This window comes from Momordica charantia (assembly GCF_013281855.1).
Source record: "Momordica charantia cultivar OHB3-1 chromosome 1 unlocalized genomic scaffold, Mcharantia_2.0 BLBB01000001.1, whole genome shotgun sequence".
Classification (NCBI taxonomy): Eukaryota; Viridiplantae; Streptophyta; class Magnoliopsida; order Cucurbitales; family Cucurbitaceae; genus Momordica; species Momordica charantia.
This window is the reverse complement of record NW_028275157.1, coordinates 16,723,008-16,736,277: the sequence shown is the minus strand read 5'-3', so window position 1 is coordinate 16,736,277 and position 13,270 is coordinate 16,723,008. Positions and strand designations below refer to the sequence as shown.

The window sequence follows — 13,270 nt, the reverse complement described above, 5'->3', positions numbered from 1 at the left end:
TTCGAAAATAATCGACGCTGCAAAAGTAACCCAAATCATTTCTCGAATTTCAGTACTTTTTTGTTTCTTATTTTTATAATTTTTGTCTTTTAGGCATGTGAGGTAGATAGAAAACATGTGAACCACAACTTTTTACTTAACAATATATTTATTTATTTTTCTCATTCTAAAATAAAACAATATATTTATTTTTCTCCCATAAAATTATAATAAGAAACAACAAAGTGAGTGACTAGATTATCATGTCCTTTTGTTGTTTGCGTTATGAAGTAGCTAAAGAGCATAAAGTACACTCCAATTATTATTACTTGAGAGAGAAAAAAAAAAAGAAGGAAAAAACCCAGCATTTTACCATGATTAATTAACATTTCACAAATTTTCTTATATTAATTTAATTTTTGAGTCCAAACTCAATTATTTTCCATTTTCTATACCAATGGTTAGCTATATATCTAATGAAAGGAGAAAAATCAAGCCACGATGGATTCAACTTTGAATAAGAAATTAAGATATTTTGATATAAAAGTAAATTAAAACATATGAAAGCTAATTTTATCAGTCTAACTTAAAATTAAAATTTTAATTGCCGACTAGTTAAGGCATCTATCTTCAATCAGAAAATTGTGAGTTTGAATTCTTGGTCCTACGTTGTTCAGAAAAACTTAGAAAATTTCAATTTAGCAACCAGTAAAGAAATTAACAAGGCATAACAACTTAAATCTTAGTTTAATCTTTAAATTTTCTTATTTTTCTATTTTGATGCAAAATTTTTACATATATATTCTAGTTTAGTTCAAAAAACTCGAGATAATAAAAATATCACTCCAATTATTTTCAATAATTTTTTTATAATGTATTTAATAGAAACCTAACACAAAGACATGTTTTTGTTCATGTGTGTCTATGCGTACAAGTGTATGAAGGCCTAATTTGGAGTTGTTATAATGGTTTAAATAATTGATGTCATCAAGACTATTTTTTTTTGTAACAAAACATTAAGTTGTAATATCAAAATTCTAATCAAAGCAAGCATAGTTCAGTGGTAATTGACATATATTCCAACCAAGAAACAATAATTTCGATCACCACCCCACATATTGTACTAAAAAAAATCGAAAACACTCAAAATAATTAAAAATTCAATCACAATTACATTTTCCAAGACATCAAATATATAACATAGAAATTTAAACCTCCAAGTTAAAAGAGGATATTATGTACATCCATAATTAAACTATATTCAGATTGAACTCTTAATTATAGATATGTATCAATTATCACTGAGTTAAAAATTAATGTTAATATTAGTAAATTGATCTATCGTTCGTCACATTTAAAATCCATAAAATAATTCCAAAACGTAGAGCCAAAGTGTACTAGGTCAAATGTCGGGTCATTCGACAAGGACTAAAATAACTTTTGTACAAGAAATTTAGCGATGATTTAACGTCGAACTAGCAAAACGACACATTTGGACAAATATTTAAATTAAAAAAAGAAGGTCCACTTGTCGTGTGCTAGGGAATTGTAGAAAATGCCCAACGGGCAGTTTGTCTGGCGGAAGGGCAGACCGAAGAGGTTCACGTGGGTTTTATTCCCATGCAGTACGTGGATCCCCACCAAATGGTGGAGCAACACGTGCAGGGCACGTGAATCCATATGCCCAAAGCTGGGTGGGCCCAGCCCTTTTTCTTTTTGTTTTTTGTTTTTTGTTTTTTGTTTTTTTTTTTTGTGGGTGAGAGAGAATTCATGGCCGAAGGTGAACCATGTGACATATGATACGATATTTCCAACCTAATGTAATGTTGCTCCCCAATATTAAATGCAATGTTACTTATTGTCTTTCAATCGTTTGATTCGACTTCTTTAACATTATTATTTTTTTAAATATCTCCTAAATAGGAAACTTGTGTACACTTGGCATTGTGATTACATGATTAAATTATACATTTCTTAAGGTTCTTGTTTTAAAAATTTCAATTTAGTTGTCTCACGGTTGAGATATAGCTTCAATTATTTGAATGTCTATAATTTTAAAAGTTTCAATTGGATTTTATAGTTTCGATTGGTTAAATCTCACCCGTTGTCCATAAATTATGTTTTACCTACTTGAAAAATCTACCTATTTTCTAATACACGTAACTAACAAAGTTACTAAATAGAAAAAAATGATACGTGATAAAAATATATTGATATGATAATACAAGGACAATCTATGAAATTTGAGTAAATTATAGAGACCTGAAATCATAGAAGGATTAACTGAAACTTTTAAAATTATAGAAGGGCAAAATTCAACTTTGTATAAATTGTATGAGTCAAATTTGTATGCCCATAATAATCTTAGAGGTCTCTACTACGAGATTCATGATTGATGGTGTTGACTTCTTACTCTCGTTTTGGGAATGCGAATATAGTTCTTCATCAAGATAGTGTGGGGGTTAAAGAATGCTTTTCTCCATTCTTGATGCTACAAAGAATTTCAATCTTCATCCTTGCGATTTTGGGAACCATGGAGAATTCGGATTCTCCAATCGGGTCATATTCCTCGTGAGAAAAGTTTCAACTTCTTGTGGTCCAATAATATTCTCTTTTGAATTTAACAAAATGAGATGATTTGAACCTGTCCCATTTTTCTTAAGTAATGCATTGACTAATTGAATCGTGTTCATACTAATATGACCCAAAAATAAGACTTTTTGTAGTCTGCCCGTAATGCATCCCTTCAGTTACTTGTCTCCTTCCCGCTCTTAAGTTTCAAAAATTATGACATCATTTCATAAAATTAATGATTCATTTTATTGTTTTCTTTCTAATTCAAGATTACTTTCTATAACATAAATCAATCACTTCATGAACCACTCTACTCAAATAACGTGAAGTGGCAACAAAAATTGAGACCAAAAGGACCCAATTAACATAAATACTTACCCCTTTGGTTGGTTGGTTGGTGAGTTATAAAATTAGTTTGGTTGAATGAAGATAATTTAAGCACTCTTTGATAATAATTTCGTTTTTCATTTTTTATTTTTAAAAATTATGCGCACTTCCTTGCTTCTTTTTCAAAGACATTTAAATTTTCAAGCAAATTTCAAAATAAAAAACAAATTTTAATATAAATTTCGAAAACATATAAAAAAAAGTAGATGATCAGATAAATATTCACATAAATAGAAATAGTGTTTACAAATTTAATTTTTGAAAAATATAAAAAATAAAGTACTTATAAAATGAAAGCTTAAATATTAACATTAAAACTAAATTGAAATGATGCAGTTAAAATACTTTAAATTTCAGGGACTAAATAAAATAATTAATTATATTGGATCTACCAGGTGCCCAAAAGGTCCATTATGCCCACGTGAAGCTAAGTCGTCAGCTTAGAAAATTTTGGTGTGATAATTACACTTGTGCCCCCACTTAGATTCATTGACTAATGTAGAAGCCAATAATAAAGGAAATTTATGATAACAATTTAATAACTTTGGTGTGGGCCTTTGAGGGAATAGATGAAGGCCAACATCATTTCAACCCAATATTTAATGAATATCGAAGCTGATTCATTCAACATTGCCCAATAATAATGCATCACTAAATTACATGTATTTAAATTCTAAAAAGAGTTGGTTAAATCTCGATCCCTATAATTTGAGTTTAGTTTCAATTTGATCTCTTTCAATTTAAAAGTTTCAATTTAATTATTATGATTTGAGATTAGTGTCAATTTAATTCATATAGTTTAATTAAACATAACAAAATAATACAACATGTGGAGATAGAGATTTGAACTCACGATTTTTTAGTTGGAGACTGGTAATTTAACTAATTGAGTTATGTTAATGTTGGTCTTGAAATATTTTTTACCCACTTAAAAGATTCTTAGATTTTTCTCTATTTTTTACTCAAATCAAAACTCAAGGAAAAAAAAAAGGAAACGAACATGTTATAGTGTAGGTAGACATGACAATAGAGCATTAGTGACCTAGGGATTAAATCGAAAGCTTTTAAGACTATAAAAACCAAAATAAAATAAATCTAAATCATAAGGATCAATTTGAAACTGGAAACCATAAATTGAAAATCAATCAAAACTTTAAAGAATAAATTTATTACTCAATTAAAATTGTTTGCATTACTTTTACACCAAATTACATGGATTAAATTAGAAGTTTTTAAGACTATCAAGACCAAAATGTAATTAATCCCAAATTATAAGAATCAAATTGAATCCCCACTTGTACATGTTTTATTAAAAAAAATAATAATAAACTTAAAACTAAATCAAAAATAATAATAAACTTAAAACTAAATCAATTCAAACTTTAAAGTCCTCTACAAAAAAACAAAAACAATAATAATAATAAAAATAAAACTTTAAGGACTAAATTTATTATTTAATTAAAATTGTTTCTCTTACTTTTTAACTTATAAATAGATTATTAATAATGGCCATTTTTCTTTGATATATTTCAATTCGATAAAATATTTATAACTTTTTTAGGAGGAAAGTTATAAGTTTGAATCTTACGCTTATATTTGAATTATAATATTAGAAAAATAGATATATAATAATTTATACTTTATATCTCAAAATTATTCCCTCTATGGATTGCATTATTTCTAAGATTTCGAGACATAATGTCATTATCAAATAAATATTTTTTATTATAATATTATGTCACGAATGAGGGGGAGAAATTTTAAAACTTCAACCTAAAGGAGAGATACTGGAAAAATTTCTAGTCCTCTCGTAGCAGGGAGAAGTTCCATACTACTCCTACTTAAATTGTGTCATGTGTAGAGTTCTATCATTATCTAAATAAAAATATTTTTAATTTTTATGTGGGACACGTGTATTTAAAGGTAAAATTGATACACTTTATCTCACTTCCTCTCTCTTGAATTAATGATATATTCTCTCCCTTATTAAATATTATTATATAAATAAAAAATATTTTTAATTTTTAACGAATTTCTTCATTTTTTTCCTTTTTCTTTTTTTGTTAACATCTTTAACTTTCGTTGTTTAGTATAATAAAGATATGAATTTAAACCCACAACTTTTTGTTCAGAATATATACCTCAATCAATTAAGTTATACTAAGTTTACATTTGATAGCTTCACTTTCTTTTCTCATTATCAACATTATTTCAGTTTTTTCTCTTCTTTCAAATCAATAAATTTTATATTCTGAACAATTTTATATCTTCTTTCGTATTTTTATTTACAGACTTCTAAAATAAGAAAAAGGAATGTTTATTTATTTTATTTTGATATTTTTATTTTGGTTGTAATTTTATTTTTAAATAGTTAAATAATTATTTTGTATCATTTAATAAATATTATTATTACATTTTATTTATTACCAATTTTGATTTTTTGTAACTTTATTTTAAAATAAAAACAAAAACTTAAAAAGTAGATACGTAGCAAAACTTAAAAATATTAAATCCAACATATTTTGTTTGTTATCCAGATATCCATTTTTTTAATAGACGTACAAATATTGAATAATAAAACATGAATAATATATTTATATATATTGAAAAAAATATGTCTATAACGTATTTAAAAATTTTATTTTGATGAATTATATATTCTTAGCTAGTCATTGATTTGAAACAAAAATTCAATTAACCTAAAATTCAACTTTGTATGAAAGAAAAAAAGAAGAAAAAAGAAAGAGTATTTACTATTTATAATCAAATAGTCAAAATTCACAAAAAAAAATGATGAGAATTGAATAGAAAAATAATTATAAAAAACAAGAAAAATAAAAAATAAATAGAAAAGTCATACATAATTTAAATAGTGAAGTTCAAAACATTAAGAAAAAGAAACAATAAATTTAGCTTGAAGTGAGAGAAATTCAAAAATTGTAAATAAAGGATCAATAAGTGAAGATGTAAATAGCACAAAGAGATAAATAAATTAGAAAAGGGAAAATAAATAATAACATCTAAAATATTTAATAAGAGAGAATGTATGGGAAAACAAAAGGTGAGATACGGTTGATTAATTTTATTTATATAATAATATTTAATAAAGAAGAGAATACACCATCAATTCAAGAGAGAAAAGTGAGATAGAGTATCAATTTTACTTTTAAATGCGCAGGTTCCACATAAAAATTAAACATATTTTTATTTAGATAGTGGTAGAACTTCTTTACACATGACACAATTTAAGTGGGAGTAATATGAAAATTCTCCCTACTACGGGAAGACTAGAAATTTTTCCCGAGAGATACTAATATTTGATCACTTATTTGTTCATACTCGAATATTATAAACTGAGTAGGAGAATATTCAAAACTGCAACATAAATAAAAAATACAAATGTCTAACTACGTTGTTGCGGCTGTTGTTATTATTATTGAGAATGACTACATTACCAATTTAACTAAAATAGTTCTTTCTGGACGACGAGAATTTCAGTTTATCAGATTTAATGGTCAAAGATTTATCATTACTTGGAAAAATATATATATTATAACCAATTTTAGTCGATCCGAATATTTTTTTAGTACCATGAAAGTATGAATTTTACTTAATATTTTGTCTTGATTCATTACTGTAAGATTTGGTTATGAATGAAAAATATTTTATTCAGTTAATGCAGTGGGGACAAACGACAAAGGTCTGTATATAATATCCGATAAAAATAAAAAATATATAGTAGTAAAAAAAAATAATAATAATAAAATAAATAATAAAAAATATATCCAAGAGTGCCTTTTCCCCCTCTTTTTAAAGTTTTTTAGTTGTTTTTATTTTTCCAGTGTGAGACATGGGTCATGAGGACCATCCAAGATGGGCTCAAACTTTGGGCTTTGAATATGGGCCTCATGCATAATTAATGGATCAAAACCATATTCAACCTTCAAGAACATTTTGTGTTTGGTTAATTATTTTTGGTTTAAATATTCTATTTCACTTTGTTCATTTTAATCATTTTTAAAACATCCATTTTAATTCTTATATTTTTAAATTTTAGTCCGTGTACGTTTTAGATGTTCATTTGGATTCCTGGAACTTCAAAAGTGACAAGTTTAGTCTATTTATTTTAATTTTTATTTCAATCAAACACTTCATTCACTAGATTCTTAAAATATAGCTACTAATTTGTATTAAACAGCTTTGTTGTATATAAACTGTGGGTTAGAATCTTACAAACAAAAAACACAATAGTTATTTTTTAAAAGTAGGAACAAAAGTTAAAAATACAAGATCTAAAATAAGTATTTTGGATATGCAATACTAAATTGAATCAAAATCAAAATACTAAAATAGTATTTAAATTATTATTTTTAAAAGTAAAAACCGAAACGGTTCTTCCAGGTCGGATTGTTCAATTATTTTAAAAAACTAGGCTCATGGGTTGCATAGATGAGAAAACCGAGCATTTCGGTTCGGTTCGTTATTCTGATAAAATACCTAACGAACCGGAACCGCTATAAATTAAAATAATATAAAATTAAAAATAGAATCCAGCACCAGCAGCACAGTTCACACTTCCAGCCCTAGCATCCCCTCTCCTTGCTTTTCTATTCATGTTTTCAGTTTTCTCGATTCCCGCCGCCGGTAACATCTCTCTCCTCTCGACCGCCGCCGCCACCGCCGCCCTCCTTTCGCTTTCTCGCTCACCGCCGGCGGCGGATCCAGCCCTTCGATTCGGCTGAAAGTCGATTTATTCAATACTGAAAGTCGAGAACGGTTCAGGAAAAAACCGAAGAGCCAACCGAAAGTATATAAATAAAATTGAAATAGTCCCGTCTTTTTCAGCCCAAAAACCCTTATTTCTTGTTTGCTGGCCCAAAAACCCTTACCTCCGACTACCGCCATGCCGCACCTGTGGGCTTACTCCTCACTCCCGCGAGAGCCGTCGACATCTCCCCTCTGTAAGTGTTATTGATTGCTCGAAACTACTCCATCTCTCACGGATTGAAATGACCATTTGGTTCTGAAATCATAAGATCAAAATCAAAATTTGAGAACTATGTTTAATGATGTCTCTTTTTTTTTTTTCCTCGCTGAGGTTGTGAGTTTAAACTTAGTTTGGGTTAGATTTTTATCTGCTGTAATTTGAGTTTTGTTTACTCGAACTGCTGCTCCATCTTTGTCGTAGGTTGTGGGAGTTGGCATGTTTTTCCTTCCATGTTTCAAACTATGTGATCTACTAATCTTATAGTTTTTGGCAAATTAAGATCTTATGCATTCGGGTTTGTAGTGTTCTTCGAGTTATATGTTGAATGAGTTTTTACGTCGGGGGTTTTTAATTCCTATTATTTTTCGTTCAGTACTTATAATAAGTAGTAACCTTTTTTTTTGGGTAAGAGTATTAAGTAGTAACTTTTATCGGTTGTTTTTTTTATAGGAAATGTCTGACATCCACTAAAAGAGGGGGAAATTACAGGAGAGAAAAAAAAAGGTGACAAGACGTTAACCCACCCAAAACCAAGTGGATTATACAAACTTCCTCCAATTTTTTCAATATTGATGGAGTAGACTTCTAGGAGGCATTGTTTTTTCATTTTTTGAAAAGAAATTTCTTTCTGCAGATTTAGAACGTTAAAAGATCGCTGCAGCTTGTGTTGGATTAGTAAACTACAGATCGTTGGCCACAAGGATCATCGCCATGGCAAACAGACGGTGTTTACAAGTACTAACTCGTCATGCCTCAGCCATTATTTCCACAAAGCCATTTGTCCACTCGTTGAAAATCTCGCCCTCCATCCTCTCCCAGAATTTCCGAACTCATGCTTCTATATCAACCTATCTTTTTACTAAACTTGATCCTTCTTTGTGTTTCCACTGGTCACATCCCCGAAATCTCTCATCTGATAGTCGTGATGGCAATGAAGATGATGATACTGAAGAAGATGAAGATGAAGAAGCATATGATAGTGGTGAGGATGATGATATTTCGGTGTCAAGTAGGGGTGTGCAAAAGGAGTATTCAAAGGAGGAGAAGGAGGCAGAAGCAGCTGCTATTGGATATAAAGTAATAGGGCCACTTGATCAGTCTGATGGGGTTTTCAAGCCTTATGAGCCTGTTTTTGCTGTTGTTCAGGTTCAAACACGAGGCATATCTTAATGAGATTTTTGAATTAGAAGTTGGTATCACTTATCATTTATGCATTCTTTTCTTTTGGCGGTCCTGTAGATTGGTTCACACCAATTCAAGGTTAGCAATGGAGATAGTATTTTTACTGAGAGATTAAAATTCTGCGATGTGAATGATAAGGTGCGTAACTCTTATACCCCATTTTTCATTGTGGGTTTTTAAAATATATTTTATCATTTTTAGTCTACATCCTAGCTTTTCGCTACGTTTCTACATGGTCTCTTGGTCTTGGTATTTTGAAATTTATTGGTTGTTTCATGTATTGAAATGAGGCTTCCAACCAGACTAGTAATACTGCATCTTTAAATGGTGTTAAACCAACTTAGAAGCAGTTTTCAGAATCTAGAATTATAACGTGGTATGATTTAAGATTGTACTCAATAGTTTTTCTGTTCTGCTACTGTTTCCACGGCGTAAAGCTAAAGTTCATAGTATTCTATGTTGTCTTGATTGGTACCAAAGATTCCACTTAACAATAATTTGATGGGCAGTAAAGCAGTTTTTGGATGAATAAGTAGAGAAGAGCTCCTAAAAAGCAATTGTTACACACATGAGATGAGAAGTTGCACTTAGATGAGATTAAACTATGTAGTGATGCATGTTACTTAATAAGAAGGATTGCTTCAGGCTAATTAAAGAATGAGGAAAATATGACCTTTTTTTTTGGTTGATAAGAAACAATTTCACTTGGTACAAAATTAAAAAGGTGGATAGTCAAGGGAGTTACAAAAAGCTTCTCCAATTGGATAAAAGAGAAGAAAGATTATAGTGATGAAAGAGAGAACATTTACACCAACAAATGACTAATAAGACTATAGCAATTAGAAAACTGATAAAAAATACTCTCATTGTCTATGAAGATTATGTGGTTCCTTTCTTGCCAACTGACCTAAAGGAAAACTCTAATAAAATTCATCCGTAGGAGCTTCCTTTCTTTAAGATAACCCACCAAAACAATTTTGAGGAGAAGGCTCTTGGGATCATTTGGGATAACGGTAGACTAGGCTAACTTTGAAGTTTGACAGAATGAAATACCACCAATAAGTAGCAAAACCACTACGAGCTTTGGTAATTTCACAAGCAGTGGTCTAACTTTGATAGAATGAAACACCAAAATGTGAGATGCTTTACAAGAGGATCTTTTCTGCCATTTTTATTGTTCTTCTGTCCTGTCATAGACATTAGTGTAGTTCTGTAGAATCCCACTTAAGGATTCTGGTCTTTTTGTGTTGAATTTCCGAACTGTTAATGTCCTTTTCTATTTCATCTTGAGCAAGCTTCAATAACTTTTTTTATGAAATTATTTTTTGCAGTTGATATTGAATAAGGTTCTCTTGCTTGGCTCAAGTAGCCAAACAATTGTAGGTAGGCCAACAATATCAGATGCAGTTGTTCAAGCAGTTATTGAGGAACATGTAAGAGCGACAACTATTCTGCTTACTTGCCTTTTGTTGTTAATGCAATATGTTAAAAAGAATAAATTTTGCTATTATGTTCTTATGAAGTCAGAGTGTTGAATTCTCAGGCTGCAAATGCATCTTTGAGGACTACTTCTGAAGTTCTTTGTCCACTCTAGAAAATATACTTCTAGTTTTAGCCACATTTCAGAACATTCATATTAAATGGGTTTAGACAATGCAATTACTACAATAGGAATATCCAATTTGTCTGTGGCAGTAAAAGATTCACATTTCCTTCTTCTAAAATACCCAACAGGATAGGAAAAAATAATTAAGTATGGAGATTTAACAGCGTCCAGTAGATGCCTAAGAGGCATTTCTTCTAACAGCTGTTGCTTAAAGGGAATATGGAATGACAGAGGGGTTCGGAAAAATGAGTTGTCTGCCTTTTACAGTCATGACATGAACTTCCATCCAACGCTAATTCTGAAGTATGAAGTGTAATATATTTGTCATAGTAATTTACTGCTATGATCTCATGTCAACTGTCTTGTTCTGTGACTATGGTTGTTCTGCGAGTGCAATTTTCTTTTCCCCCTTTCTTGTTTGTTTCAAATCCCCGACCACATATCTTCTTGGAAGTCTCATTCTCAAATGCGTTCCAATTTGTAAGACCTGAATGTTTTTTTTTTCTCCTTTTCAAAAGGCATTAGATGCAAAAGTAATCATCTTCAAGAAAAAGAGGAGGAAGAACTACCGCAGAACCAAAGGCCATCGCCAGGTATATACAGACTATCTAGAAAAAAGAAAAAGGCATCTTATTTAAGTTATTTGATGACCCTTTTTTGCAATATTTTGTGTCATAGGAATTAACAAAGTTGAGGATCATCGATATCCAAGGTATTGACAAACCAGAAAACATTGGAAAGCCTTCAAAAGCAGCTGTTAAGAAGCAAGAAAAAGTTGCAGTAGCTGAGTAGTAGATGGTTCCATGAATCTAACTAGCTGGAACTGCTCAGTGGGCGTAACTTTCTGGTGCTTTATGATGCGATGAGTTGATTCTAATTCCTTGGAAGTGTGTTTTTTTCTTCCAACGAGGCATGTTTTGTAGGAAAGCAACTACTCTAAGATTCCCTTTCCTTTTCTTCCTATTTTCCCTATAGTTTTCCCCAAAAATATATTTTTCTTATGAGAGTTCTCCCCAAAAATCTCATGTCTTCTATTTAAATAATTTGAGTTTGCTCACAAAAATTGTTGTCATAACTCTTTATGGTAGATCCTGAATTTCTTGTATTGGGATTTGGTATTTTCCTATTTGATGGAACCATGCAGGATCTTACATTCTTTGCAGGTGACTTCTTTTATTTTTTAAATATGCATTAGGATCTTAAACATGAATCAGATTGTAGCTTTTAAATTGCTTTTGAACCTTTATAGACTATAAAGTTATGGATTGCATGATTAATTAGTTTCATTGGATTTGGCTTCCCCTCCCATAGCCAAATTATGTGCGTCTGTTTATAAATTGTAGCCTGCTGAAGTTATCTAATTTGAATGGGTGCTGGATTTTGTTCTGAAGAATTGATGATTAATGTGAAGATTAGACATTTGGAAAATTTGTAAAAGGTCGAAACTATTCTCTGAAGAACTTAAATGAACAGCTAAAGCTTGGTGGTGTTTAATAACCATTTTGTTTTTTTTTTTGGTTATATAAAATTGTTTATTTTTTATTTTTTACAATTTCACTGATAAACTCAATTCTCTTGAAATATATTTGAATTCTTAACTAGACTAAAAAATATATATATTTGAAAACTATTTTTTTCTTTTCTTCAAAATAAATTTTGAAGAGGTTTATAAAAATTATACAACTATACAAAGTAATCCATGTTGAAAATAATGTTTCTAAGCTAAATTTTAAAAAACGAGTATGGGAGACTTAATCCTTACTCTAAGTATTACATGTTGAATTTACAAAAAAGAAAAAATTAAAACATAAAAATTATAAATAAAATGTTTATATGACCTTGTCTATATTTTAGATATTTCTAGGTCCAAAACATTTGAAAATTTTTGTTAAATCGGTTTATAATTTAATTTTACTGTGATCATGAAATTTATTTACAGCCATTAAAGACACTACTTTCACATTTCACATGTAAACATAAAAATCCAATTCAAATAACTATAATATCTGTCACTCAGATGTTGTACTAAAAAAAATTATCTCCTATATTTTCTTTACATTAATTATATAATTGTCATTTCGAAAATAAAATATATATTTAATTTTAATTATTTAAAAAAATCATATTAATATGATTTTGATCAACAAAATAACATATAAAAATTGATCTATACAGAACTATTATAAAAAAATTTTAAATTAATAAAACAAATCTATTATATAAATGTAAATTATATTAAATTGATGTATAAATTATATGAATATTTTTTAATTTAATCATCTGACTTTTATCAAATGTCCAATTTGATTATCTTATATTATTTTTTATTTTTTCTCTTTTTTAGTTCACAAATGGGTGGGGAAATATCTTATACTCAAATTATATACTTGACTGAGATCAAATATAGAATTAAATGAACTTCTAAAATTGTCAAAAAAAAAAACTTTTAAAATAAAATTAGAAATTTCGAAGCTGAGTAACTAAAATAAAAAAAAGTAAAAAATAAAAAATTGAAAGAACGAAACTTAAAAGGAGAAGGATTTAGAGAAGAAAAT

The 13,270-nt window shown here is 29.1% G+C and overlaps 1 protein-coding gene across 2 annotated transcripts; it reads left to right on the top strand.

Annotated features, from left to right (window-relative positions):
* The first annotated feature begins 7,516 nt into the window (after nucleotides 1-7,516).
* Nucleotides 7,517-11,877, top strand: NFD1 (Ribosomal protein L21). Of its 2 annotated transcripts, XM_022276822.2 has the most exons (7): nucleotides 7,517-7,901; nucleotides 8,378-8,431; nucleotides 8,562-9,073; nucleotides 9,167-9,247; nucleotides 10,441-10,542; nucleotides 11,234-11,308; nucleotides 11,394-11,877. In XM_022276822.2, exons 3-7 carry the CDS (start codon nucleotides 8,639-8,641, stop codon nucleotides 11,505-11,507), a joined length of 807 nt encoding a protein of 268 aa, XP_022132514.1. In that variant the 5' UTR covers nucleotides 7,517-7,901; nucleotides 8,378-8,431; nucleotides 8,562-8,638; the 3' UTR covers nucleotides 11,508-11,877. The 2 variants fall into 2 exon arrangements, with proteins under 2 accessions (XP_022132514.1, XP_022132515.1); XM_022276823.2 differs by lacking the exon at nucleotides 8,378-8,431.
* Nucleotides 11,878-13,270: the final 1,393 nt, after the last annotated feature.